Here is a 26,119-nt window from a genome sequence, read left to right on the forward strand (position 1 = left end):
CAGGTACTGTCAATCTGTTGGGGGTGGCATGGTATGCCATTTTAGAATAAAGTAGATAAACCATTTTGGTGCTACTTTTTTGCCCAGGTCTACTTAGTATTATCACAAAGCCACTATCTACATTATCTGCCACTGTGTATTCCTGAATAAATTTAACTGTAAAACTACTGTGAGGTAAAACCCTACAGCTGTTCGGTTTCTGCAAGTTTGTGGCTATTGGTATTTTGTTTCTGGTAGTACCCACTGGAGCGCATGGGAGCTATGGAAACTTAGCATCTCTGAGAACAAGGCCTTGTAAGGTTAATTTACGAATCACTTTTCTCTGTGTGTGCATTTTCTAGGTCAGCATCCTGCAACCTGGATGTCTGCACCCATGTGGAGCTCCTCTGATAACAATAAGAAAAGGAGTACTTGTGGCACCTTAGAGACTAACAAATTTATTTGAGCATAAGCTTTCGTGCTTATGCTCAAATAAATTTGTTAATCTCTAAGGTGCCACAAGTCCTCCTTTTCTTTTTGCGAATACAGACTAACATGGCTGCTACTCTGAAATCTGATAACAATGGGACTTCAGGCGCTGACTGATCCCTTGCAACAAGTCACAAGATCACTGCCTAGACTATGAAGTCTTTAGTGCCTTCCTTTTGTGTTTGTATACCGCATCTATCATTGTGGGCACTAGTTGAAGCAAATAATTATGCCTTTGTTATATTCTTGCAGAAAATGAAATGCATAATACGTAGATTTACACTGAAAAGTATTTGTGTAGTAGTTTAAATGTATTCAGTAGTATATATTAGGTACAGCACAATGTAGGCTGTCCACAGAATTCCATTATATCAGCTATGTAGACCAGGGTATGCACTGTGGGCTGCTTTTGTGCTGAAATAATTTCAGTCACAATCAATATTTTTAAATGGCAGGTTTCAGAGTAACAGCCGTGTTAGTCTGTATTCGCAAAAAGAAAAGGAGTACTTGTGGCACCTTAGAGACTAACCAATTTATTTGAGCATAAGCTTTCGTGAGCTACAGCCACAAGTACTCCTTTTATTTTTAAATGGGTTGAGCCTGTCAGTTTTGACAATCAATGTGAAAACAGTTTAGTGGAATATTATATAGACTGCCTAGGTCATGACTGGGACATGAGAGATGCTAACCTATAGCCATTTTACAATGTGTCATCCTAAAAGTTAGAGGCGAATCTTTAAATCCTTCCTCTGCACTGATATCTAATGTTAGGGGAGTATTAGTAGCAAGTGGGCCTTAAAAAAAAAAAAAGGGGACTTTAATGGTTTATCCTGAGGATTGTAAAATGTTGTTTTTGAAGGATATCAAAGATGAACTATTTTGTGAAATTTTACAAGTTTATCTCAAACATTTTTGTAAGGGCCTTTAGAGAACTCTTGAACATAAAAACTTGTTGTTCCCTGGTGAATAATCAATACTGAACTACAGAATAGTATAACGATGCTTATAGCTCTTTAATCAATTTTGTAAAATACTTAAGCTTTGATGGTAAGAGATGATACACTACTAGCAGTCAACTCTCTCTTGAATAGCACTCAACTGGCATAATAGCTAGGCTGAGTGTTTCCATAAGAGAAGTATGTAAATACTTTAGTGTGGAAGAGGAAGGCCAACTGAGTGCTGTTCCATTGACTCTCACGAAGTGGGAGCACATTTTAAGAACATTAAAGAAACTCTCAGAAATCTTCCTTTATGACTCAGTTAGGGGAAATGTTTCTAAATATTTTGGGGTTTTATGGGAGATTTTACTGTCTAGTCACAGGAACTTGCTGTGGTGCATAAAAGTGGAAAATGGAAACTTTGGCTCTGACCATGCAACAAGATTCATGTGGTCACACAGGCTCATGCATTAGGATACAGTTGCAGGTGTTGGCTTTCATTAACGGGGTGAAGAGGTGGTTCCTATTCACAGAGCCCTGTGCCAATACAAAAGGTGTATCTGCATCTGATCTGCAAATATCTGCAGATACAAAGCGGATATCCATGGATTTGCAGGGCTCTAACTGTTCAGTCAGAATCTCAAAGGTCCTGACTTGTACCGTCTCTGGAAATTGAAATAAATTAAACTATCTTTGCTGTGCATGGTTTTCCGTGTCTGTTTCTTGGGCCAGTCTCATTCATTTCCTTAGCTCCTGAATGCTATGGTGACACAGGGACTTTCTCCTACGGGTCAGATTGCAAATGACATGGAGATAGACTCTCCACCCTACCCTGCCAGTACACTGCGAGGGGGGCTCTGGCACCGGGCTTTTTCCATCTTGCCCCTCGTGATGGAAATGAAGTGGAGGGGGTTGGTTCCCTCCTCAGGCAAGAGAGCTCAGGCCTCAGTCCCCGCTGCTGGAGGAGGGAGCCGGGGATCTCAGGCCAGTGGAGGTCCCACATGTCCCTGCAGTGGGGGAAGGAGTGAGGTACTTAAGGGCGGCCCCTTGCTCCCTTGCAGGGGTGAGGAGAGTGTGTGTGTGGGGGTCCCCGTCCCTTTGTAGTGGGGGAGGGGCTCTTCTCGTCGCTCCTCCCGCGGGCCTCGGAGCCCGCTTCGCGGCCGGCCGCGCAGTCACGTGCGCCGGCCGCGCGCCCGCTCTGCGCTGCTCCTGCTCTCCGCAGAGCCCGCCGGGCCGGCCGCTGGGGGGAGAGCGGGGCCGGGGGCCGGGCGGCGGCCGCCCCTGGAGGTCGGGGCTGGAAGCCGACGCGTGAGGGCTCCCCGCGCGGCAGCGGGTTTCGGGGGGGGCTAGTGCAGCTCCAGGGGGATTGTGGGGAAGGGCAGCTGGGTCACTAGGGTGGGTGGGGGGCGGGGGGGTTGGTTGGAGTGGGTGGGTTTGGGGAGCTTTTGGGGAAGGCAGGGGGTTGAGGAGTAGGGCGGGAGGGAGGTTTCCTGGAGGGTAGCCCATATCAGGGTATATGGGGGGGAGTCTGTGGGGATAGGTGCTTGAGGGGTGCCGTGGGGGTGATTAATAGAGGGTGGGGGCTTATTGGAGGGGGAGGTGCTGTGGGGCTTAAGGGGAAAAGGGCCGCTCTGGAAGGGTCGTGGGGAATATTTTCCCAGTGTGTGGACAGTGGAGGTAGGTTTTGGGGGACCAGGATTTTAGCCAAGGGTTTCTGGGTGGGGGGTATTAAGGAGTGGAAGTGGTGCGGGTTAGGGCAGCGTGTGGAGTTGGTGTGGGCTGAATTTAAAGGCGATGAGGTGCCTTAGTAGCTTTCATTGCTGTCTCTTGGGACAGGTTTGTTTAATGATGGCCTCTCAGGACTCAGCCCTGCCTGAGCTGTTCACCAAAATAAAAGGTGCTGAAAGAACCTGGGACAAGGCAAGAGAAGATGATGGAGGGGGCAAGATATCCTGGGTGAAGGAAAGAAACAGCATCTGTGACCCAGATGCTGAAGGCCTAAATGGAGCCCTTCCAGCCAAGCTGCTGGAAGAAGAAGGAGGAAACCTGGAGTTGTCCCCATCTCCAGTACAGGGTGAAAAGCATTTGATAATGCTGCAGACTGTGCATTTGAAGGAAGGGGAAGAAGACGTCCAGGGGGTCAGTCAGTTGAATGTTCAGCAGCAGAGTGGGGTGCACATGGTAGTACAACGAGGAGCAAGTGTCTTGCAGCCCTTGGTAGTAGTGCAACAGGGAGTAGGTGCTCAGCAGAATCTACCCACAGGTGTAGCAATAAGTATACAGGATGGTGTTTATACATTTCATGACGTGGAGGTGATGCAGATTAATGTTTTGCAAGAAAAAGTACAGGCAAAAGATGAAGAAAACCAGTCCATGGATAAACCACCAGGAATGCTACTGATTAAGGTAGAGATACTGTCAATGAAGATGCGATGGTAACCTTTGGTCTGTAGTGTTATATTGGTAGACTTAAAACTAAAATCTGGTTTAAAAAAAATATAAATGAAAAATAAAAATCATGGCTGTGACTTTTTAAATGAAGGGATTTAGACATATAAATCCCTTAAATGAGTTTTTTAAATCTCAGCCTATATTATTAAAAGGCAATCTTTCCTGTGTACATTACTGACAGTTTATTAAAGCTAAAAGAATGTTTTTAAATATATTTTTCTCATTTCTGCATTATTTGCATTTCAGTTAACTCAGATGTTCATAAGTATGCTGGTAGATTTCTTTTCCTGGTTCTCACACATTAGTATAGTACTGTAGTGTTTGGGTGTGAAAGTTGAAATGTTTAAAGCCAAACACAACTAGTTTTCACTTAGAACAAACTATTTGGAAAGTTCATGAAAACACTAGTATTGCTATAAATACTTGGCTTTGTAAATTTTGCTACAAAACTTAAATGTTGGGCCTAAAATACTAGACATTGTCCCTTTCAAGAGATGATGCATTATATTTTATAGTCTTGGGAGTTGTAATGATCACGCTGAGTATTAAAACCTATTTAGTTAAAAAAAATTCAGTTACAATACCTTAGTAACTGCCACATGATGTGGAATTAATACAAATATACTGCATAAATCCTATATTAAATTTACAAAAATATAATTTATAAAAATTACATTTATTTTCCTTGTTTTTTCTTGAAATGTAAGGTCCTAGTAATTATATGAAAAAATGCTGTCAAAAGAAGTTGAAAATATAAACTTTTATAGTCTCATTGCTATAGTCTCAAGAAGAAGGTCTAAAATGTTCTTAAACCTGTAAAGATTCAGGGCCAGGTTTTAAAAATTGCTCAGCACTCAGTAGCTCCCGTTTAGGAACTTTACATGAATCTTAACTTTTCAGAAGTGCTCAACTTCCTGCAGTTTCCACTGAGTTGAAAATCTGCCCGCTCAATTTAGATGCCTAAATTACCTTTTTTGAAAATTGGGCCCCAACTATGGGTGCTAAGTGCTTGAAAACTGTGTCCCCCAAAGTCTGTTCCTGTTCCTTTTGAAGTATATGTCAAAACTCATTGATTCAGTAGGCCCAAATCAAAATCCCTGCAGATTATGTACCAAATAGCTAGCTGTAAATGAGAGTTAATTGGTGGGTAGTTTATTGTATTCTGCTTGCTGGTACAGATAGCCTCTGCTGCTTTGCCACAAGCATGGTTGGACTGAGACCATTTGTTTTCTTGATGAAATGAAAAACTTCTTATTTTTTAAACTAGATTGACAGAAGTAAAGATCTACATGCAGTTGAAGGTAAGGTCCAGCAACTGCCTCCAAATGAAGAGGGAAGAGAAAAGGACATTTTCAGTGTTGAGAAAGCAAAGATCTTGAGCTGTAAAGCCAAAGATGATATCTCAGTGTCACACTATGAACACAAAGAGCAAGAAGAAGAAGCAGTTATAAAAAAACCTGACACTCTAGAAGCTCAAACAAACACACAGCATAGGAAAAAAGGTAAAAAGTTGACCATGCAGTATTTGTAGCTCATATTTAGAAGACAGATTGAAGACCTATAAGTAACTTCCACTCTTTATGGTTAGATTAAGTTAAGGTTCAAACTACTACTGAAATGTGAAAGAATGAATGAATAACCTTTTCTGACCTTACCTGCTTAGAATTTTTTAATCAGTGTGATGTCACTGTAAAGTTTCAACAGAGAAATTATTCAGATTACTGCCTCAATCATCTGCACTTGGAGTAATTTGGAGTATTTGAAACCTGGCTCCATAGCTAAGGTTCCATTGAGTTTTCCACTTAATGTTGAATGTAAATGCTTAATAATTAAACCTGAAGATTTGTAAAATCATTCTGAGATTTGTACTCTTTAGAGCCTTCTTGGTAATCTTAATATTTAAAATCATTGTCTTCTGAAATCCTTAGATTATAACTTTTTCAGTCTCCTACAATATGACAAACTCGAAGGTGAGAAAAACTCATAATTGCACTGAGTGCTTTACCAAGTATAAGCCCAGAATAGGGTAATTCATGGTGGAGGAAAATACAGAAAGCTGTTTTGTTATAACTCATCTGCGGTGGGTTTGTTGTGGTTTCTTTTTTTTTTTTTTTTTGCTATGGAAACTGATGGAGCTCTGGATCTTCATAGATAACTCCCATTCTCTGAAGCGCCCTTCTTGATTCCCCTGTCGATCCTGGCTTCCCTGTCCATGTGCATCCTGCTTGTCCCATCTAGTTCCCCTGCTACCATACCAGTCCCTCATCCTGGCTGCCTCTGTGCTTTCAGTTTGCTCTCATCTGTGTCTTCGCTTTCAGCTTTCTTTGGTTGTGATAATGGGAGTTCCAGTTCAACAGACCTAGTAAGGTTTGCCAGAGCAGAGTTTCTGTCTGGTGAGCCATAAGAGTTTTCCAGGTGTAGAAGCAGTCTCTGTAACAGTGACAAACTTCATGTGCCCCATGCCACCACGTCTCAGTCCTTAACAGAAGGCAGAGGTGGTTTGCAGGCAAAAACACTTAGCAGCAACAGAGGCAATATAGGATGCAGGAGATTGGGGTGGGCAGACAGATAAAGTTGACTAAGAAGCAAAGTTCTTACTTTGCTGGTGAGGCAGGTTTTCTGTCTGCTGTACTTAATAAGATGGATCCCTGATTTGATGGCTCTTACTAGTTATGCCAGACAGTGCCTCCCTGTAGCCAAATTTACAAGATTTGCAGGTTTGGAGGAGCCTATGGGGGGTTCCAAGAAGAAGTTTTTTGTGTGGGTATGAACTGATGAATAAAATAATGATAAAGTACTTTTGTTTGTTAGTTGAAGTATACTACTATCTGCATGTCCTGATACAGGCACATTAATTCTCTAGAAATATTTGTTGGCTTCAACTTGAATGGTCATCGTAAAGAATCGGCTTGACCCAGACCTGAGATAATGCTTCCAGGAAAGCTGTCTGTATATTACACTATGTGCCATTTGGCAACTCTGAATCTGCTTGAAAGCTGAAAATGTTTCACATTTCCTCAATTTATTTTCTAAAGAAATTCCTTACTTCTATTATGTGAGTTTGCAGGTGTTATATAATCAGCACGGAGTACAGTTCTCTTTGATCACTTAAGGAACCAACATTCTGCTGCATTTGCATTCTTGAAGTTCAAGCAATAGATTAAGAGGCTTTAAACTATAATAGTTTTTTTGTCTATACTTAGCATTTTCAAGCTTTTGAATATGTGGAGAATCATAATTAATCTGCCATTTCTAGGCTTTTATAGTAAGTATAGGAGGTTGTCTCACTAGTTAATGAAGCTGACATCACAGGTGTATTCCACAGGATATAAGCGTCTAGATGAGCTAAATGTTAAAGATACCCTCAAGGGAGGGAGGATTATCCATTGGTGTGAGTTAGACTAGGAGTCGTGCCTCTAGGATTTTGTTCCCAACTGTACCACTAACTCAGTGTATGGTTTTGGATGAATCACTCTAAACTCTCTTTTTATAATAGGTATAATAATACCTTTCTGACAGGCTTAATTTTTGGAAAGCACTTTGAGGTACTCTTATGAAAGACACTGCAGAAGTGCAAAGTATTATTACTTAATCTAGGAGGTTTAGTTAGGAAATTGTTACTATTCTTTAAGTCAGATAATTGTTTTGTGGCTCATGTGACCTAAATATGTCTATATTCTCATAGGGGAAAAGGTGATCTTCCATTGTGATCTGTGCGCATTCACCTCTCTTAGAATATCAAGTCTTAATCGTCACATGAAAACCCATTCTGATGAAAAACCTCATGTGTGTCACCTCTGCCTTAAGGCTTTCCGTACAGTTACTCTCCTGCGTAACCATGTGAATACACATACAGGTATACTTAGTGTGTAAGAACGTGCTCCTTTTACTTGGTGGCATTGAATTTAAGTGATTTAAGTGGCATTGAAATGATCTTGTCTTCGGCCACCAGTCTGCATTCTAAACCCCCCATTGATTTTATTGGGAGTTCCGTATGTAGAGCGGTGATACAACATGGCTTTAGTGTTTATATATAAAATATATATATATAAATATATAAAAAATAGTCAACAGAACCATCCTCAAGGTGAAATGAATTAAAATATTGAATTCTTGTGCTCATGACCTGATCTGTCTCCTTTAATATCTGTGGGCCTTTTTCTTTCTAATATTTTAAAATAGGTATGTAATACATAAACCTTGCATTCGTAATACATTTATAGTTTTTAAATATTTGCATCTAAAAAAATTCATATCAATTTTTTATATTAAAACTATTTTCATTAATGTGTAAATGCTGATTTACTACTGAGAAATTACACAGATATGCCTTTTTTAAAAAATCTAAATAATATGTTCTTACAGGGACCAGACCGTATAAGTGCAGTGACTGTGAGATGGCATTTGTGACCAGTGGTGAGCTTGCACGACACAGGCGATATAAGCACACTCTAGAAAAACCCTTTAAGTGCTCAATGTGTAAATATTCTAGTGTAGAAGTAAGTGCAGTACTACTGAATCTCTTTTTTTCTTTTTTGGGGGGTGGGGGGGTGTATGTTTTCAAATACAAAGGCCTGATATCCTGTGAGTTCAGTAGGTTTTTACACAGATGCATAAAATTACTCATGAGCAGAAGTGCTCGAAGGATTGGAAACTAATGGTGCACCTTCATATTATCTTTATTTACCTTAGTTTTACAAAACTCATTAACCGTAGCAGATACACAGGTCAGTAAATGAACTTATGTGGCTACATATGTAAGTTACAGTATTGACACTGAACAACTGGGTTGTGTTGGGGAGATTCTCCTTAGTGCAGAGGGTTTGTGCATTGCTGTTTCCACCGTTTTAACCCCATTACTTCCCTCTACAGAAGAGCAGTGGCCACACAGATAGCGGCTACAGTCCCTGCACACAACAAAGGAGGGCTCTGCACTGATCCCATAGATTGGCATGAAGATTGCCACAGGGGCATGTGTAAGCGGAGGGAGATATTGGATATCCAGATTCAATGGCCCAGAAACTTGTTCTGGCCACAAAGGGCTGAGTTTTCAGCCCCAGGATCCGGCCAAACATTGAGGGAGTGAATTCCATCCCTCCACCTCCAGGTGCCTTCACAAAGCCCAATTAATAAAACTTTCAGAAGTAGAGGATGAATTTCATTATTTATGAAGAAGCCTTTCAAAAAATAAAGACATTTATTCAGAATCCTCACATTTTTATTTTGTCTGCTCACTCATTCTTCTGAGTGAGCTCTTGTACGTTTTTAAGTTAACATTTTCTGTGTTCATCAAACCCTTTTTTGAAAACATACCAACAAATACATTTTGTTTTAATATTTTTTCTAGTTATTTTCTAACAGTAAAAATGGCTGTAGGATCAGGGTCACTGTAAATACATCATGCAGCAAACAGGCACTTGATTAACTTTATGCACATGAGTAGGCTTGTTATAGTCAGTTGTTACTGCTAATGTATAAAATTAAGCACTTGTTTAGTGTTTGTAGGATTGGCATCTATAGTGTAGTTCCGGGTCAAATAAAAACTAGAAAATGCCAGAGGTTCACATGGAAAATAGTAAGCATTCAATCATGCACCTACTTTTTGTGTGCACTGTTTCTGCGGTTATGTTGTTAAATGACTATTAAGTGCCTGACATGCTGTGCCCAAATTGCAACTGCGTACAGACCTTGCCTGTTCCTCTTTTCAAAATATGGTCCCTTAATGCTCCACATGTATTGTGCTAGTAGTATTTAAATCTAAATTGAAATGATTTTTAAAAATATTAAATGTACTCTGTACTTTTCTCTTTTTTTAAGTAAGGGTTTTATTAATCACTTTTTGCTATTACAATATTACAACCTCACATTGAAGTTTCTAAGAGTTTTGCTTGAGTGAGTGCTGAAGAAGCTCTTAGATAGTTATTACTATGCAGTTAGGATTTGATGCAGCACAGACTTAAGCACATCCATGATTTTTACTTGAGTAGTGACGTTGAGTGAGGCTATTCGTGGATTAAATTAAGCATGTATGTAAATCTTTGCCAGATTGAAGCCAATGAGATGAGCAAATATGTTACTTAGTATTGGCCTTTCCATTTTTTCCTCTATATTTTCAATTTTTCTTTGGCTGGCATTTTCACAGCTGCCTAAGGGAGATAGGTGCTCTCATTAGGATGCTTTGAAAATCCTAGCCTTTGTGTATTTGATAGAGGTGTACACAGGGCCAGTTTCACTATTTCCCCCTATATAGTCGTTTTCCCCTTTTGTTTGTGTGGGTCTTCAACGCTCTATGCGGGGAAGGAATATTAAAAATACCCCTAAAAATTGTGATTGCAAATCCACTAAAATTGAAAGGGTGTTTTAATGAGGGTGTAGAACTTGAAATTACTACATTTGTTCTGTAAAATGGATTAGATTTTAAATTGACAGTGTCCCTTTAATATGGGTGGTGTTAAAATTAATTTTTGACTCTTACACTAGGCAAGCAAATTGAAGCGTCACCTTCGTTCACATACAGGAGAGCGTCCTTATAACTGTTATCTCTGTAGTTATGCTAGCAAAGATACCTATAAGCTGAAAAGACATATGGTAACTCATTCAGGTAAGACTTACTCATGTAATGGTTAATATATATATTTTACAGTTTTGGTAAATCTGTAGGACTATATTTTTTAAGCTGACCTCAATCCAGCCTCTGAAATTGCTGCTGCAGTTTTACGCAGACAGTTTTTCACATATGTTTTGTGTGTCACAAGAACATACATGGAAAAATGTTCATGTAAAATTGTTAAGTCTGTTTTTAAAACTACTTTTGAAAATTTGGCCCATCAGATTATAACAATTTTTAATTGTGTTCATTTTGTTTAAACTGACCTTTACTGATATGAAATAAAAAGTTCAATGTCTTCTCTTGTGTGCTCTTGTTTTTTGTGATACAGTTTTCAGTTTTGTATCAGGCCTGGTTAATTTTACATGGCATGTGTCTGACAGTCAGGAGGGTTTACAAAAAAGTAGCTGTCCCAAAATGTGGGCATGACTGTGGCACATCTGTTTCCTAAAAATACAGTCTCTTCATGTAAATTATTTTGGCAAATGAATAACTGCAAATCCTGTAATTATAACTTGCACTATTTTAATATTTATGGCAAAATAACAAAAGTAATTTGTTCCTGCTGTGCTCTCCTGTTTCCTTATGGAATCCCAGTGAAGACAAACAGATTACAGATTAAGTCTGCTTGAGAGCAGAATTTAGCCCAGTTCAGTGTTAGCAATTGTGCATTTTCCTACATTAAACACAGCAGAAAAGAAGAACGAACTAATTAATATTTTAAGTTACATAAATGGCGTTGTACTGTCATTAGTTCTGCTCACAACTTCTGTAGGCTAAAATCCTGCACTAGGATCAGCTCTCAGCTAGTGTGGATCTCTGCACACATCATGCAGTATGTATTGCTACTGAAGTTAATGATTTTCTGTACGGGCACAGAGATTCGTGCTGGTGGATCGCAATGCAGTATCAGGGCCATAGACGTCCATGGGAGAGGTGCGTTTGTATCAAATATATATGTAGAGCTGCTAAGCATATATTATCTAACTTCTCATGCTTTTTTCATAGGAGAAAAACCCTATGAATGTTATGTTTGTCAGGCCAGATTCACACAAAGTGGTACCATGAAAATCCATATATTACAGAAGCATAGTGAAAATGTGCCCAGATACCAGTGTCCACATTGTAACACATTTATTGCAAGAAAAAGTGATTTGGGTGAGTTTGGATTTAAGAAAAAAATGGAATGCAATTGCATAGGGAATTTGGTATCTTTTCTTACTGTTCATAATGCTATAAAAATGTTCTTTGACTTATTTTTATCATTAACTAAAGTATTCCTAGGGAGAAATTATTCATGAATTTCTCCTGCTGAGGGGATGTGTTGCCATCTTGTGGTTGCTATAGATTGGTACAGTTATAACGCTCCACATCAAGAGTTAACATTTGCAAGATTTTATTAAATACCTGTGGCATTAAGAAAATCCATTTTCCAAAGTGACAGCCGTAACAAAAATCTAGGCCATAGATTCTCTACTGCACAGAGTGGAAACTCAGTGTGGCAGAAGGAGCAGATCTTGATGGGACTGTCACAGTTTCCAGATTCTGTTCCAGCCCCAGCCTAAGCGTGAAATAAAAGTGGGTGTCAGACCAGAAATCTGAGGAGCTGGAAATATATTGAATATTTTTAATACACTGATATCCTTGAATATATAAGATCAGCTTGTACATTTGTATTGAATGTTTTTTTAACTTTACTTGTGAATTATGGAGCAATTTACAAATGAGACTTCAAAGAGTACAAGGAATCTCATTCATAACAAATATACACTTTATGAACTTTTAATCTTGCGTTCATATATGTTTAGCAGGCAATATTTGTACTATAGAAATTCTAAATTCCTATTAAGCAGTTGTAGCAGATCTGTTTTCAGGTTCTGTAAGATTTATGTGACATGACAGATTATGGTGTACAATACATAGAGATGACCTTTAACTCTTTCGGTCTTTTCCCATCAAGCAGAAAGCACTATATTCTGATGTAGATACCTACATTCTTTATACAATCCATGGATTTTTTTTCTCACCTGCAAGTAATATCACTACATGCTGGTGTATATGCAAATTTCTGCTTAAAATATCATAAATGGAAGCTGGCTATATGCAGATTAAATTTTCAGTTATACAAACCAGTATATTGCAAATACAAACCCACATGAGTTTCCAAGAGAATTATGATTATACTGACTCTGTATCTGAAACAAGACTTCATTTGCATACCAATAAAATTATAAGTATCCATGTAGTTCACTTGTAAATTAATGTGTTTTAGTAATTTGAAGACCTCATAGAAACCAGATTTTCATTAACAAGCCACCGTATTAGAAATACAACCTATTTGTTATAATTCAGTCGATATAACTGACAGGTTCCAAACAAATTTATACACAAAGGCCAAGATTTTCAAACTAGGAGCTAAGTTAGGGTCTTAAATGGGTACTTAAGTGCCAACCTGATTTTCAAATGTGCTGAATATCCGAAAGTTCCGATTGGGGTCAACATTGCACATTTGTTCAGCTTCTTGTACAAAGGCTCATGCATTCATCACAAGTGTGTGTAAGTAAGTGTGTGTGTATGTGTGTATATGTGTATATATATATAATGTGTGATTTGATTAAATATCTTACCATAGTGGGCTCCTGGTGCTTGAATGAGATGGGTTGAGGTATAAAGGGCCAGATTTTTAAAGGTATTTGGGTACATAAAGATAGGCACATTTGGAAAACCCACTAAAGGCCTAATTCAAATTGAAATCAATTAAATATCTATTCATAAATGTAGAACTACGGTAGGGCGTTTACTTATGGAATTTGTCTCTGTTCAAAGATTATCACCTAACAAGCACCTATTGATTGTCAAAAAGCCCACGTATACTGCAGGTACCACATTACAATAAATATAGTTTGGGGCCAGATTATCAAATATACTTAGGTGCCTAAAGATGCAGAATTATTTCAACGGGAAGTAGGTGCCCAAACTGCTTAGGTGCTTTTGAAAATCCCACTAAGCACGTAAACAGCTTTTGAAAATCTGGTCCTTTGTGCTGCTGCCCCAAAGGTGATGCTAGTAGACTGTTTTTTGGCTCCTGTACAGAGGTAGTAGGAGGCCTGGAAGGTACCTTGTCAGCTTTCTTTCACACAACCCCCCCTCCCCCCCGCCCGTACGCCTGTTCCAGGCTATGCACAGATTAGCCTTTTGTCTGAATCTGTGGACATCCAGAAATCCATCTTCAGCTACCACAACTTTTCAATGTAATGATCTGTAAAACTGTTTTAGGCGTTCACTTACGGAACCTGCATTCCTACCTGGCTGTAGCGATGAAGTGCCGTTATTGTGAAGCTCTTTTCCATGAGCGCTATGCTCTTATTCAGCACAAGAAAACTCATAGAAATGAAAAGCGATTCAAATGTGATCGATGCAGTTATGCATGCAAGCAGGTATTTACATTAATTGGAGTGTGATAGCGTATTCACCTAATATTTCTGTGGGGTAGGCTTGGCTTTGGGGATGTATTTGCTTTGATCATAGTTATTTGTTACCACAGTCTAGCTAAAATACTGTGTTTATATTTATTTACAAGATAACTGGTTTATGAATGAATGATAAATTAGTAATGCTAAAAAATCTTAAACTATTTGCTTATGAAAAATCATTCAGACATGATTTGTTCGAAAGTAGGAAATAAGAGCAGTTATTTTCACTGCCATTGTGATAACAAAACATGGTATTTGCATCTTATTTGTAGTATTTAACATGTTACAGAATAAAGGTTTTTCAATCCAAACTGGTATTTATATAAAACAAAATAACAATATACTATAAAAGTAGCTTGGAAGCCATGCAATATAAAATGTCAGGGAAGACTGGATTCTTAGCGTAGGTTATTTTTCATAAGAAGAAATTTGACATAGGATACTGTATTCCTTGCCTAATTTATTTATAGAATTTACATTTTTAATAGATGTACCCCATATCTTACAGATGTTGACAACTCTTTAGAAACTTCATTACACAGCTTTGTTCATACCCTCAATCAGCTTGGCTCTGTTTATCTGGCCTGGCTGAAACAAACTTCTTAGTGGACCTTTTGTTATCCGAATGTATTTCTACATATCTTTATCTCATACCTATTCTAGAAGAAATTTTCATACATCTAAAAATGGAAGAATTAAATCATGCTATAGGTTTCATAAGTTTTTTGCTATATCAGTAACATAAGGAAACATATTTATCCCAATATATAACCTTTATAGTCTTTGTTTCATTCCTGGATGGTGTGATTAAAGAGTTACGTACACTCTAGACTAATCATTTTACACTATATTTCAGTCCAAAGAAACTTTTATTATTGGATGCTCTGATTAGAGAATTATGTGCAGTCCAGACGTGATGAATTTTCATCCTCTTAAGTTGTATTTAGAAATCTGTCATGTTTAAAAACTGAAATATGTGGCCATGCTCTATGGAATATTTATTTGTTCATAACAGTTTGCTAATGTAAGGGTAATAATGGAGTTAATGTATGTACTATGCATTAGCACAATTAAAATCTTCACCAGCCAAAGGAATAAACATGCTATGGTAGTATAAGTTTTTCTAAAAAGAACTCATAAAAAACACACAGGATTCTTTCATTGACACTGCTGCTCTAAGTGCTTTTTGGACTCTCGGAAAAGTGTGAAAATTTAGTGACTTGTTCTGCCTGTTGATTTCATCACACTCAGGAAGAAACATTAAAATATAGAGAGAAGATAACTAAATATGGATCAAAATCATGGATTCTTAATCAGACAAGCATACTCTGTAGTAGAAAGGGATATTTAACTTTTAAGGCTGGGCTTTTAAGCCCATTAAAACCATCTATAGCTTTATCTTGCCATTGTTCCCCTGAAGAGGGTAACAAAATGTAAAATACTGAGAGCTCAGTAATATGGGTTTTCGCATGTGTTCTTTATAACTTCAACAGCTTATTAATTGTAATCAATTTCTGTTGAATTAAAACAACTGTGCCCTCTGAACTCACCAGTTACCACTTGTCAGAGGAAAGGAGGGCACAGGCAGTCTCTTATCTAGTCAGCTGTCCACTTGTCTGGGGAAAAGAGGGCAGGAGGCAAGTCAGACCTTGAAGAGGTTTTTGAAGCTGCAGTATGCAGGTGTGCTTTCTCCACAAGCAGCAATCTTTTCTACCCTGTTTGTTACTGTTATTAGTCATTCCTTCCCACTGTTCATTACATAGGCACTGATGTGCTAGCATAGACTGTTCCCTTACAGAGTTCCATTTCCTTCAGCACGTCTCCAGTTGCATGTAATGATCCATATCAGTGGATCTCACTGCATCATCGCGGCAATGCAAACACAGCACGGGTGGAGTTTCCAATGGACAGTAGGAGACAAGGTCTTAAGAACCCACCAACTCTAGAAAATAACATTTTAAAAAAATCAAAACGGTTAACTTATTCTCTCATTTTTCTGGAAAGGTTTGTTTTGTTCCAACCATTCTTTAAAATGTTGCACAGTAAAATAATTGACACTCTTGAATATTCTGGTAAAGTGAAAGATTTAGGAAAATATAAACTAAATCTCAGTACTCAGCCCGTAACATCTTATTTCAGGGATCACTGTTCTCCAAGTGATGGTACATGTGGGGTAAAATCCTGGTCCTATTCAAGTCAGTGATAGTTTTGCCATTGACTTCAGTGGGAGCAGAATTTTACCCTACATGTTCTTCAATACCTGTGCTCTGTGAAACAAATTAAGGAAACTGCAACAACCTTGGACTCTAGTTTTTTTGCTTGTCACAAAGTTAGTTATGTTTTAAACATTGTTTTCTTCATTTCAGGAACGACACTTGATTGTGCATATGCGTACGCATACTGGTGAGAAACCCTTCACTTGTGTATGTTGCAGCAAATGCTTCCGGCAGAAGCAGCTTCTAACTGTTCACTTCAGGAAACACCATGATTCCAATTTTAAACCAACAGTTTATGAATGCCCTAAATGTGGCAAGGGCTATTCACGCTGGGTAAGGTATCCCCTTTTAAGGAATCTCAATGGGGAGATATCTTTAGTTAAGTACTACATATCACATTTTTATAAAGAAGCAGTCTACTGGCTGAACTGAATCTTCAGCTAGCTCCTTGATGCAGAGCCAGCAATAGGCTTTTTCCAGATCTCACATCAAAGGGTTAATACATCTGATAATTTGCCACTTTATATAAAAGGCCAGGTGTTTGTTTCAAGAATTATATTGGTACAATGCAAGTTGGGAATTAATAAGATTGAAAGTGCAAATAGTCTGATAGAAAATAAAAGGCAAATAGGAAACAAATGTAAATATCTGGAAAGTATCCTAGATAGGTACCAAAAGACAAATAGAGGAAACTGCGAAAATATGTAAAGTAGAAAATACAAGGAATATTTTAGCAAAGTGAATGAGAGAATAATAATCCTGTTCTTCAAAACCGTATGCTACCAGCAGAATTTGTATCTCAGCCAGCTCCCTGAGCACACAGGATACTGTGTTAGCAACAAGAAGTGTTACTGTCACTGGGACTCGTGATTATAGTAGCTTCACAAGCAGGTCCTACCTTCTTTTTAAATTTGATAGTTTATAAACTATTTTATTCACTTATGAATCAAACAAAGATGGTAGATCTGATTTTAAGCCTACCAGTCTTTATAATGGTCCTTTTAAAGTGGAATTTAAATTTTTTTGCTGGAACAATCTTCAGAAGTTGGCTGTATTTTAAAGAATCCTTATTGAGGTTAAAGGGACAAACCATCCCGATGTGTAGAAAGAATAGTAAATATGGCAGGCGACCAGCTTGGCTTAACAGTGAAATCCTTGCTGATCTTAAACACAAAAAAGAAGCTTACAAGAAGTGGAAGATTGAACAAATGACCAGGGAAGAGTATACAAATATTGCTCGGGCATGCAGGAGTGAAATCAGGAAGGCCAAATCACACCTAAAGTTGCACCTAGCAAGAGATGTTAAGAGTAACGAGAAGGGTTTCTTCGGGTATGTTAGCAACAAGAAGTCAAGGAAAGTATGGGCCCCTTACTGAATGAGGGAGGCAACCTAGTGACAGAGGATGTGGAAAAAGCTAATGTACTCAATGCTTTTTTTGCCTCTGTCTTCACGAACAAGGTCAGCTCCCAGACTGCTGCACTGGGCAGCACAGCATGGGGAGGAGGTGACCAGCCCTCTGCAGAGAAAGAAGTGGTTCAGGGGACTATTTAGAAAAGCTGGACGAGCACAAGTCCATGGGGCCGGATGCGCTGCATCCGAGAGTGCTAAAGGAGTTGGCGGATGTGATTGCAGAGCCATTGGCCATTATCTTTGAAAAATCATGGCAATTGGGGGAAGTCTCAGACGACTGGAAAAAGGCTAATGTAGTGCCCATCTTTAAGAAAGGGAAGGAGGAGGATCCTGGAAACTACAGGCCAGTCAGCCTCACCTCAGTCCCTGGAAAAATCATGGAGCAGGTCCTCAAGGAATCAATTCTGAAGCACGTAGAGGAAAGGAAAGTGATCAGGAACAGTCAGCATGGATTCACCAAGGGCAAGTCATGCCTGACTAATCTAATTGCCTTCTATGACGAGATAACTGGCCCTGTGGATGAGGGGAAAGCAGTGGACGTGTTGTTCCTTGACTTTAGCAAAGCTTTTGACATGGTCTCCCACAGTATTCTTGCCAGCAAGTTAAAGAAGCATGGGCTGGATGAACGGACGATTAAGGTGGATAGAAAATTGGCTAGATTGTCGGGCTCAACGGGTAGTGATCAATGGCTCCATGTCTAGTTGGCAGCCGGTATCAAGCAGAGTGCCCCAAGGGTCGGTCCTGGGGCCAGTTTTGTTCGATATCTTCATAAATGATCTGGAGGATGGTGTGGATTGCACCCTCAGCAAGTTTGCAGATGACACTAAACTGGGAGGAGAGGTAGATACATTGGAGGGTAGGGCTAGGATACAGAGGGCCCTAGACAAATTAGAGGATTGGGCCAAAAGAAATCTGATGAGGTTCAACAAGGACAAATGCAGAGTCCTGCACTTAGGATGGAAGAATCCCATGCACCGCTACAGACTAGGGACCGAATGGCTCGGCAGCAGTTCTGCAGAAAAGGACCTAGGGGTTACAGTGGACAAGAAGCTGGATATGAGTCAACGGTGTGCCCTTGTTGCCAAGAAGGCCAATGGCATTTTGGGATGTGTAAGTAGGGGCATTGCCAGCAGATCGAGGGACGTGATCGTTCCCCTCTATTCGACATTGGTGAGGCCTCATCTGGAGTAGTGTGTCCAGTTTTGGGCCCCACACTACACGAAGGATGTGGAAAAATTGGAGAGAGTCCAGCGAAGGGCAACAAAAATGATTAGGGGACTGGAACACATGACTTCTGAGGATAGGCTGAGGGAACTGGGATTGTTTAGTCTGCGGAAGAGAAGAATGAGGGGGGATTTGATAGCTGTTTTCAACTACCTGAAAGGGGGTTCCAAAGAGGAATGATCTAGACTGTTCTCAGTGGTAGCTGATGACAGAACAAGGAGTAATGGTCTCAAGTTGCAGTGGGGGAGGTTTAGGTTGGATATTAGAAAAAACTTTTTCACTAGGAGGGTGGTGAAACACTGGAATGCGTTTTCTAGGGAGGTGGTGGAATTTCCTTCCTTAGAGGTTTTTAAGGCCCAGCTTGACAAAGCCCTGGCTGGGATGATTTAGTTGGGGATTGGTCCTGCTTTGAGCAGGGGGTTGGACTAGATGACCTCCTGAGGTCCCTTCCAACCCTGATATTCTATGATAAGTTTGATAAGCAGCAAGTCATTGAGATTAATTGACCTTTTTTCTAGTTTTCTAAAATTTGTATATTAGAAACTTGAAATGTTTGTGTCTTTGTGTTAAAATGCATAATTGCATTAATACTGTATTCATATGTCTGTGCTTCATTGTCCTATCAGAATAATATGCATAAGCATGCTGAAAGCTGTGGATTGGTGAGGGCAAAATCTGTTACACGCCGCAAAGGAAACAAGGGCAAAAAGAAAAGATGCGACAGACTAAAACATGATGTTAAGCAAGAAGGTAATCAGCTCATAAATTTAGAATTTAATCAAGTAAATTGGAATCCACCAGATATGGCTAAAGCTGTGAATCTCATCCTGTGGTTTAATTAATATTTCACAGTGAGGTTAATTTAAGTGTTAACATAAGATATATGTTTGTTTCAGACACCGTTTTATGTGTGTCAGAAAGCCCAGTCTACTGAGTGAGAGTCATTCCTCAATTATTTGTTCTGGAGTCACTGTTCTCCTGCTCATGCAAGTTTCCTCCCAGTCTCCCTGCCCAGCAATAGTCAAAAATACAGCACTGTTCTTTAATCAAGGAAGATGAAGGCCACAGTGAGTTCTCCTGAGCAGATCAGCGAGTCAGCAGGCAATAGGGACCAAATTGAAAACTCCTGAGTACCACAAACCAAGCTCCTCCCATTTGTGATGCCAAACTAGAATGCTGCTTAGAGTATACTGAGCATATCTTCATAATATGATCATTCCTCTTCTTTACCTTGTGTTTGGTCATCAGAGAAATAGTACAAATGACTATTTTAAACAGAATTGGGCTTCACAGTTAACGTGCCACTGAGATGAGTAAGACAGTTCACACCTCAAAGCTATTGTTTCAGGCTGTCTGCAGGCTTGGGCGGACACATTTGTTTTATTATTTTTTATTTTTAAAATACAGCTATAGGCTCCCATCTAGTACTTTGGGTTCCTAGCCCATAAATTAAAAATCACAAGATGAACAGAAGGATTACCCCTAGATATCTGTTTCTCTCACTCTCCTCAGCAGCCTTAACAAAAGTCTGGAGAGATACCTGGGCTATGGCAGATCAAGGGTGGGGAAGTGAGTTCCCAAACTGAGAACTTCTCAAAGAGAACACCTGCCAGCAGCTCAGGCACCTCTCCTGAGGTAGTGTATCACGCTGTGTTGGTTTACAATTTGTTCACATTTTGAAGGTTATCAGATCTTTACAGTCATCAGGGCTATATAGTAATTTTTAAAAAATTTAAGCCTAGATTCTGGAGTACAAGATGGTAGCCAATATGAAAAGGTACTGGCTCATTGATCTGTTGCAAGCTTGGCCAATTTGACTCTTTCTAAGCATGAGTAGGCAACACAGTATTTAATATATTGGCAGGCAGTTTACACTGATTTTTTTTTCTCTGTATGGACAATGCCACTGGGATAACATTTCACATCATGATAATTGTGATGTTGTAATTTTTCAAAGTCTGATGAATACATCTCAAGGTGGGTCATCAGCAGGTGGTTTTACAATAGTGTTCCCTCCACTCCTTTCAGTGGTAAGCCTGCAGTGATTGTGACTGAAGATTTTAAAAGAAATGCCAGTATAGACCCAGACCTAGGCTTTGCTTGCGGTTTTTGTATTTGCAGTTGTGTAGACTTTTGCTGCTGTTGTCTGCTACATGCAGACTATGAATTTTTTTGTGCATCTTCAGCTCTTGGGGTGAGAAATTCAGTTTGCTAAAATTTAAATAATGTCTCTACAAGCACTAGAGAGACAGAATGCAACTACTTCCCATTATTTGACTCTCTCAGATCTTACACGCTAAAGCACTGGGTCCAAATTACTTTTTTTCAACAGTTAGTATTTGGGGCTGAACAGGGGCAGAGGAATAGTTTTCCACACACACTTGGAATATTGACTATAAGATATAGGTATATATGTTTGTGTGATTGGCTTCTTGAAAGATCATAGTATCACAAGAAGCTTTGACTCTTTTTTGCTCAGGTTTAAAAATTGATTTATGGTGTCTTTCTGGCTGATGAATAACATGCTCTGCTGCTGCTGTTGAAAATTAATTTAAATTTTTTTAGAGGAATTCCCTCTTCATCATTCTGCCATGGATGTGAGAAGTATGTAAGTCTCCAGTTAATTAATGTCAAGGTCTCTGCTGATTAGTAAATCATTGGTGCTACTCAGTAGCAGTGATTATTGCACATTACAACTAAATTGATCCACCAAAGTTGAGAACACAATCACAGCGGTAGCAAGGTGACATTTATAACAGAATGTATTTATCCTCCAAAATTGGAGACTTTAAAATAGATGATGTAGTGGTGCATTATAGACACTGAAAATGTTTTTTTCCCCTACAGTGAAACTGCAGAATGGTAAATTCATTTAGTATTTAATTCTTTCTCTCGTTGACAATTATGATGTTTAATTTTTCTGCAAAGCTGTTGACCTGGGATCATTCCAAGATGTTTCCTTTGTGAACACGGAATGCTGTGCCAGTGAGATTGTCCCTGTCGTATATGGAATAGAAACAAGTACTCCGAGGGAGCAGAAAACAGAAATGACTTGTGAAATGATCCTCAACATGATGGACAAATAATACAAACACAAGTTCTGATTTCCATCGTTAACGTACAGAATCTCAGTTTGTATACTAGTGCAAAGTTTGTAAGCATGTTAAGGGAAATAAGCTGTAGAAGGTATTGGTTTCTGTAAAAGTTGCTAAAAAGTTGTTAGCTAAAGTTACATGGAAGCAACATATGTTCTAACATGTTCATATCAGCGTCAAAGAAAAACGGATCTTAAAACTAGGCCATAGAAAAAAAGTAGGTTGAATTTATTCAATTTACTTGTCATTTTTCTTCCAGCTTTAGTTACAGAATTACATACAATTTTCAAGCAGATTTATTCCTCAGTAGCTCTGTGCTCCTGTCAGATCCAGATCTGTGTGACCTTCCGCTTGTTTGCATTTACCTCATGGTGAGCACATTGTGAAAGGCAATATTATTCTGATGCAAAGAACATAGCTAGGTCTTCTCTCTGAACACTAAAGATCTCAACAAATCTGTACTGTTTTACCCTAGTATAGTATTTATCTTTATATAAATCTGAAAACCATGATATGCAGCCAGATACCCTGTCATTAAGTTTATTGTAATGTTATTAACTTTACAATATATATATACTTTTAATCTCTTAATTTTAAAAAGGACACTTCTTCTATAACATAACAACCAAGCCTCAGAATTGGGTAAGCCCTTGGGCAGATTCTCCTCCCATTTAACACCAGTTGTACACAGGTGTAACTCCATTGATTTCAGTTGGGGCATTCATGCTTCCCACCAGGGTGGGAGGAGAATCAGACCCCTTATTTTTTTGTTGATTATTAGGACTTTTATAACCACTTTGCGCTATAGTGTGAAAAGCTTTAGTAGAGTAGTAAGACCATCAGGTGGCCTGTGATTGACTGTTATCTAGCAATTTTCATTTTCCTAACTGTTTTCTTGTAGTTTGCTTTTTGAATAGCTATCTTGTATGTAGCTACATGCATATGACTGTAAGAATGGGTTTATACTTGGGACTTGATCCAGAGCATATAAAGGTCATTTGAAAGATTCCCATTGACTTAAATCACTTTGGTTCAGGCCTCTAATAATGTATGCTTGTGTTTAAAAAACATGAAAAGTATTTTAACAATGTTCATGGGACATACTGTATGTAAAAGCAATGAAATTCTAGTCATTCTAGCTTTTTACCAATTTGTTGGAATCCCCACTTTTATACCAGTCTTTCTGCTTAGTCTTCATGACAATCACAAATAGTACCATTCATTGTTGTTGGTTACAGTGAGCAAAACCAATTTTTGCATTATTCACTCATTTTTACTTTCATTTACAAATAATATTTGAAAGCATTACCAAAATATCAAATATATACTTTAAATATATACTAGCATTTTCAGTGAAAACATGCTTTTTAAAACTAATTTTAATGACAAGTCATAATGAATAAATTTTATTTTCATTTAAAAAAAACCCAACATATATTTGATTTTCAGATGTGGAGTATGTTATATATCTGGATTGTTTTTATGAGCGTTACAAATCCTGCTGTCTTTACTCAATCAAAACATCATCATTATAACTTCAGTATGGGTTTTGCCTGAGGAGAAATGCAGAATTTGGTTCACTTTATTTGGCTGACAGCCTAATTCTAATGTTTAAAAATATTTTAACACAAAGCTAGACATATTGTAAATTCAAACTGATACCCCACTTATATTCTGCATGTAGACCTAATTATGTACTATAGGTTTTTAATTATTCTTTTAACAGTGCTTTTGTAGCCATGACAATAAGATTCTTCTGTGTTCTGTGCATTCCAGGTTAACTGAGTTTAAGTATTCATATCTGAAAGAACACTTAAATGTTTTTGTTACTTTTAAGAGGTTAATACATGCATGTTTATTTTCAATTAATACACTGTTACGAACTTTATCCCGTCCTTTACATGGCAGGTATGACTAGATAGCTTGTAGAAGCTACCCTACTTCAAAATAAGGCCGATCCTGTCATGTGCTGAGACTCATTACCATTACAAGTGGGAAAGCAATCTCACCCTCTTGTGCACCAACACACATCTAGGAGTTAATGGTGGTGAGCAACTCACCAAAGGCACTCATCATCTTGCAGACTGGAGTACCCAAATTAACGAGATATAGAGTGATGCATGCTACCACAGGACAGGATCAAATCTTTAAACAACTACTGATATAACTACTTATTACAGTATTTACGGCTTTGATAATGCAGTGCGATACCCCATCCAGTTTTGTAGTGTAAGTAATTTAGAATCATTGGGAAGGCGGTGTACTTGAAACAGTTAACCTTGCTAGTTTGTTTAACCCACGTTCCATAATAACAATGTTATGTGGCTGTTCAGATTCATAGTCTGTGTTCATATTTTATGGCAGTTTGTTTAATGATAATGTTTATCTATTTCTAATAAGCTAATAGTTAATGCTGATTACTTAAATTACCTAACAAGAACTAGGTTTTAAGAATGGTTTTGTTCCTATAATGAAAGTGTGAATGGTATTGTTGGCCTAGCATGCACTAACGGTAACCTTCTTCATCTGAAAATCAGAATATTGGTTTCGTTCTTCAGAATTCATAACAATGTTGTGTAAACATTTGACCATTTTCTGTGTATAAACTGTTTATTTTGAATCAGAGTAATTTGGCTTTCTTCTTATCCTAAGCCAGAAAATCAGACTGCTTGAAATAAAAGATATTTTCTCTTATTTGTGAACGCAAAGTAGTTATCATTTAAGCCATTTAGAAATTGAAAGTAATGTATGCTTTTGAAGATAGAAAGATAGTACTTTGACCCCATGAGAGAAGTCTGTTCCTAATTGGAGTCTTTTGCCATTCAATATAATTCCACTTTTCACTGAAACCAGTGGTGGTTCTGTCTGAATAAGAACTACAGAATGCAGGCTTTTAGGTACTTTTGTACCTATGACTTGAGTCAGGTTATGAGGAACAGTTTACAAAATGCTAGTTTTGAGGGTATCTGATCAAAAAGCTGTACATAAATATGTGGATTTTAAGACAATATATGGATATGATCACAGCAGTAATCCTAAGAAGTTAAATTGATCAATGGTATTTAAGAGGCCAAAGGAAAAATTATTTTAAAAGTTTGATTGTAATGCTTTAATGGTTTAAATATTGTCTTATATTTCTTTATTTTGTATTTTAGTGTATTCCCAAGGAGCTATTGAGAAAACTTGTGGTGTCTGTTAACAGTTTTTTTAGGTAAAGGGCCTAATTGTCAAAAGTCACATTTAATTTTACATTTGCAGTTTTGTATTTGCAATCCCTTCTGAGTGCAAATGCTAGAATTTAAATGGTAGTTATTTGATTTTCAATTACAGATGTGTGCATCTGCAAATCAGGTAGTTTAACCAGCAAAAAAATTCTATTCCCACAAAATTAGACTATTTTAAGGCTACTTACAAATTCAGTCTAAAAAGCGTAAAGACTTTTTGTACAATTGTCTCAACAAAAATTGGATAGAAGTTGGGAGTTACTTTTACAAGAGAGAGAGAGAGTTTTATTTGTTAGGGGGTTTATGATATTTTTATCCTGTTGGGAATGACTCCTGCACCAATATTACAAATGCTAATCCCTACATTAGCAATGCAACATGACAGAGCATCAGAAAAATAATTTTTAGTGGGGCTAAATGTGAGGCCACCATCTAACTTCAAGCAGTTGTAATAAACAGAAGTAGAGCATTTCTATGTAAGAGAGAGTAGAACGCTTAACTTCTGAGTTTTCCCCCACAAAAATAAGGAATAGTCTTCCCTTTAAATATTTGATGGCCTCTATGCAGGCATGTAGAACACACATCCAATGGACTTAGGGGAGCAGGCGGTTAAAAGAAAGTTGTGCGTGTGTTTTAAATTGAGCACCAAGCATAAAATGTATCTGATACCTGGAAGCATAGGTGCTTCCAGAGCTTTAACATATGAAATATGAGGCAGCAAAAATAATAAAATATAGAACTGGCCATCAGACTTGAAATCTTCCCCAAACAGATATATAACCCATTTCAAATAATGATTTATAGAAAACTACCAAATCCTACTGTCAGAAAAATGACAGTCTGGGGATGTATCTGTTCGAAAATGTGAACTTCTTGCACAACAGTGATGAATTAAGCGCTATGCTGTGAATTGGCATTGTGATGGAAGTAATAATGACAGTTTCCTTAAGATGGCAGTCTAAGTTCATTTATTTGGTCATGCACTTGGTGAAAGTCTTAATCAGGTAAATGT

The 26,119-nt window shown here is 38.3% G+C and overlaps 1 protein-coding gene across 3 annotated transcripts; it reads left to right on the forward strand.

Annotated features, from left to right (window-relative positions):
• The first annotated feature begins 2,607 nt into the window (after positions 1-2,607).
• CTCFL (CCCTC-binding factor like) lies at positions 2,608-24,577 on the forward strand. 3 transcript variants are annotated; one of them, XM_073309287.1, is made up of 11 exons: positions 2,608-2,714; positions 3,243-3,812; positions 5,125-5,359; positions 7,543-7,713; positions 8,223-8,356; positions 10,338-10,458; positions 11,473-11,622; positions 13,741-13,901; positions 16,304-16,486; positions 19,415-19,538; positions 21,717-24,577. In XM_073309287.1, the coding sequence occupies exons 2-11, from the start codon at positions 3,252-3,254 to the stop codon at positions 21,872-21,874; spliced, it is 1,998 nt and encodes a 665-aa protein (XP_073165388.1). In that variant the 5' UTR covers positions 2,608-2,714; positions 3,243-3,251; the 3' UTR covers positions 21,875-24,577. The 3 variants fall into 3 exon arrangements, with proteins under 3 accessions (XP_073165388.1, XP_073165389.1, XP_073165386.1); XM_073309288.1 differs by having other exon boundaries at positions 2,621-2,693; XM_073309285.2 differs by lacking the exon at positions 2,608-2,714 and having other exon boundaries at positions 3,054-3,812.
• The last annotated feature ends 1,542 nt before the right edge of the window (positions 24,578-26,119 follow it).

This window comes from Lepidochelys kempii, chromosome 13 (assembly GCF_965140285.1).
Source record: "Lepidochelys kempii isolate rLepKem1 chromosome 13, rLepKem1.hap1, whole genome shotgun sequence".
Taxonomy (NCBI): domain Eukaryota; kingdom Metazoa; phylum Chordata; order Testudines; family Cheloniidae; genus Lepidochelys; species Lepidochelys kempii.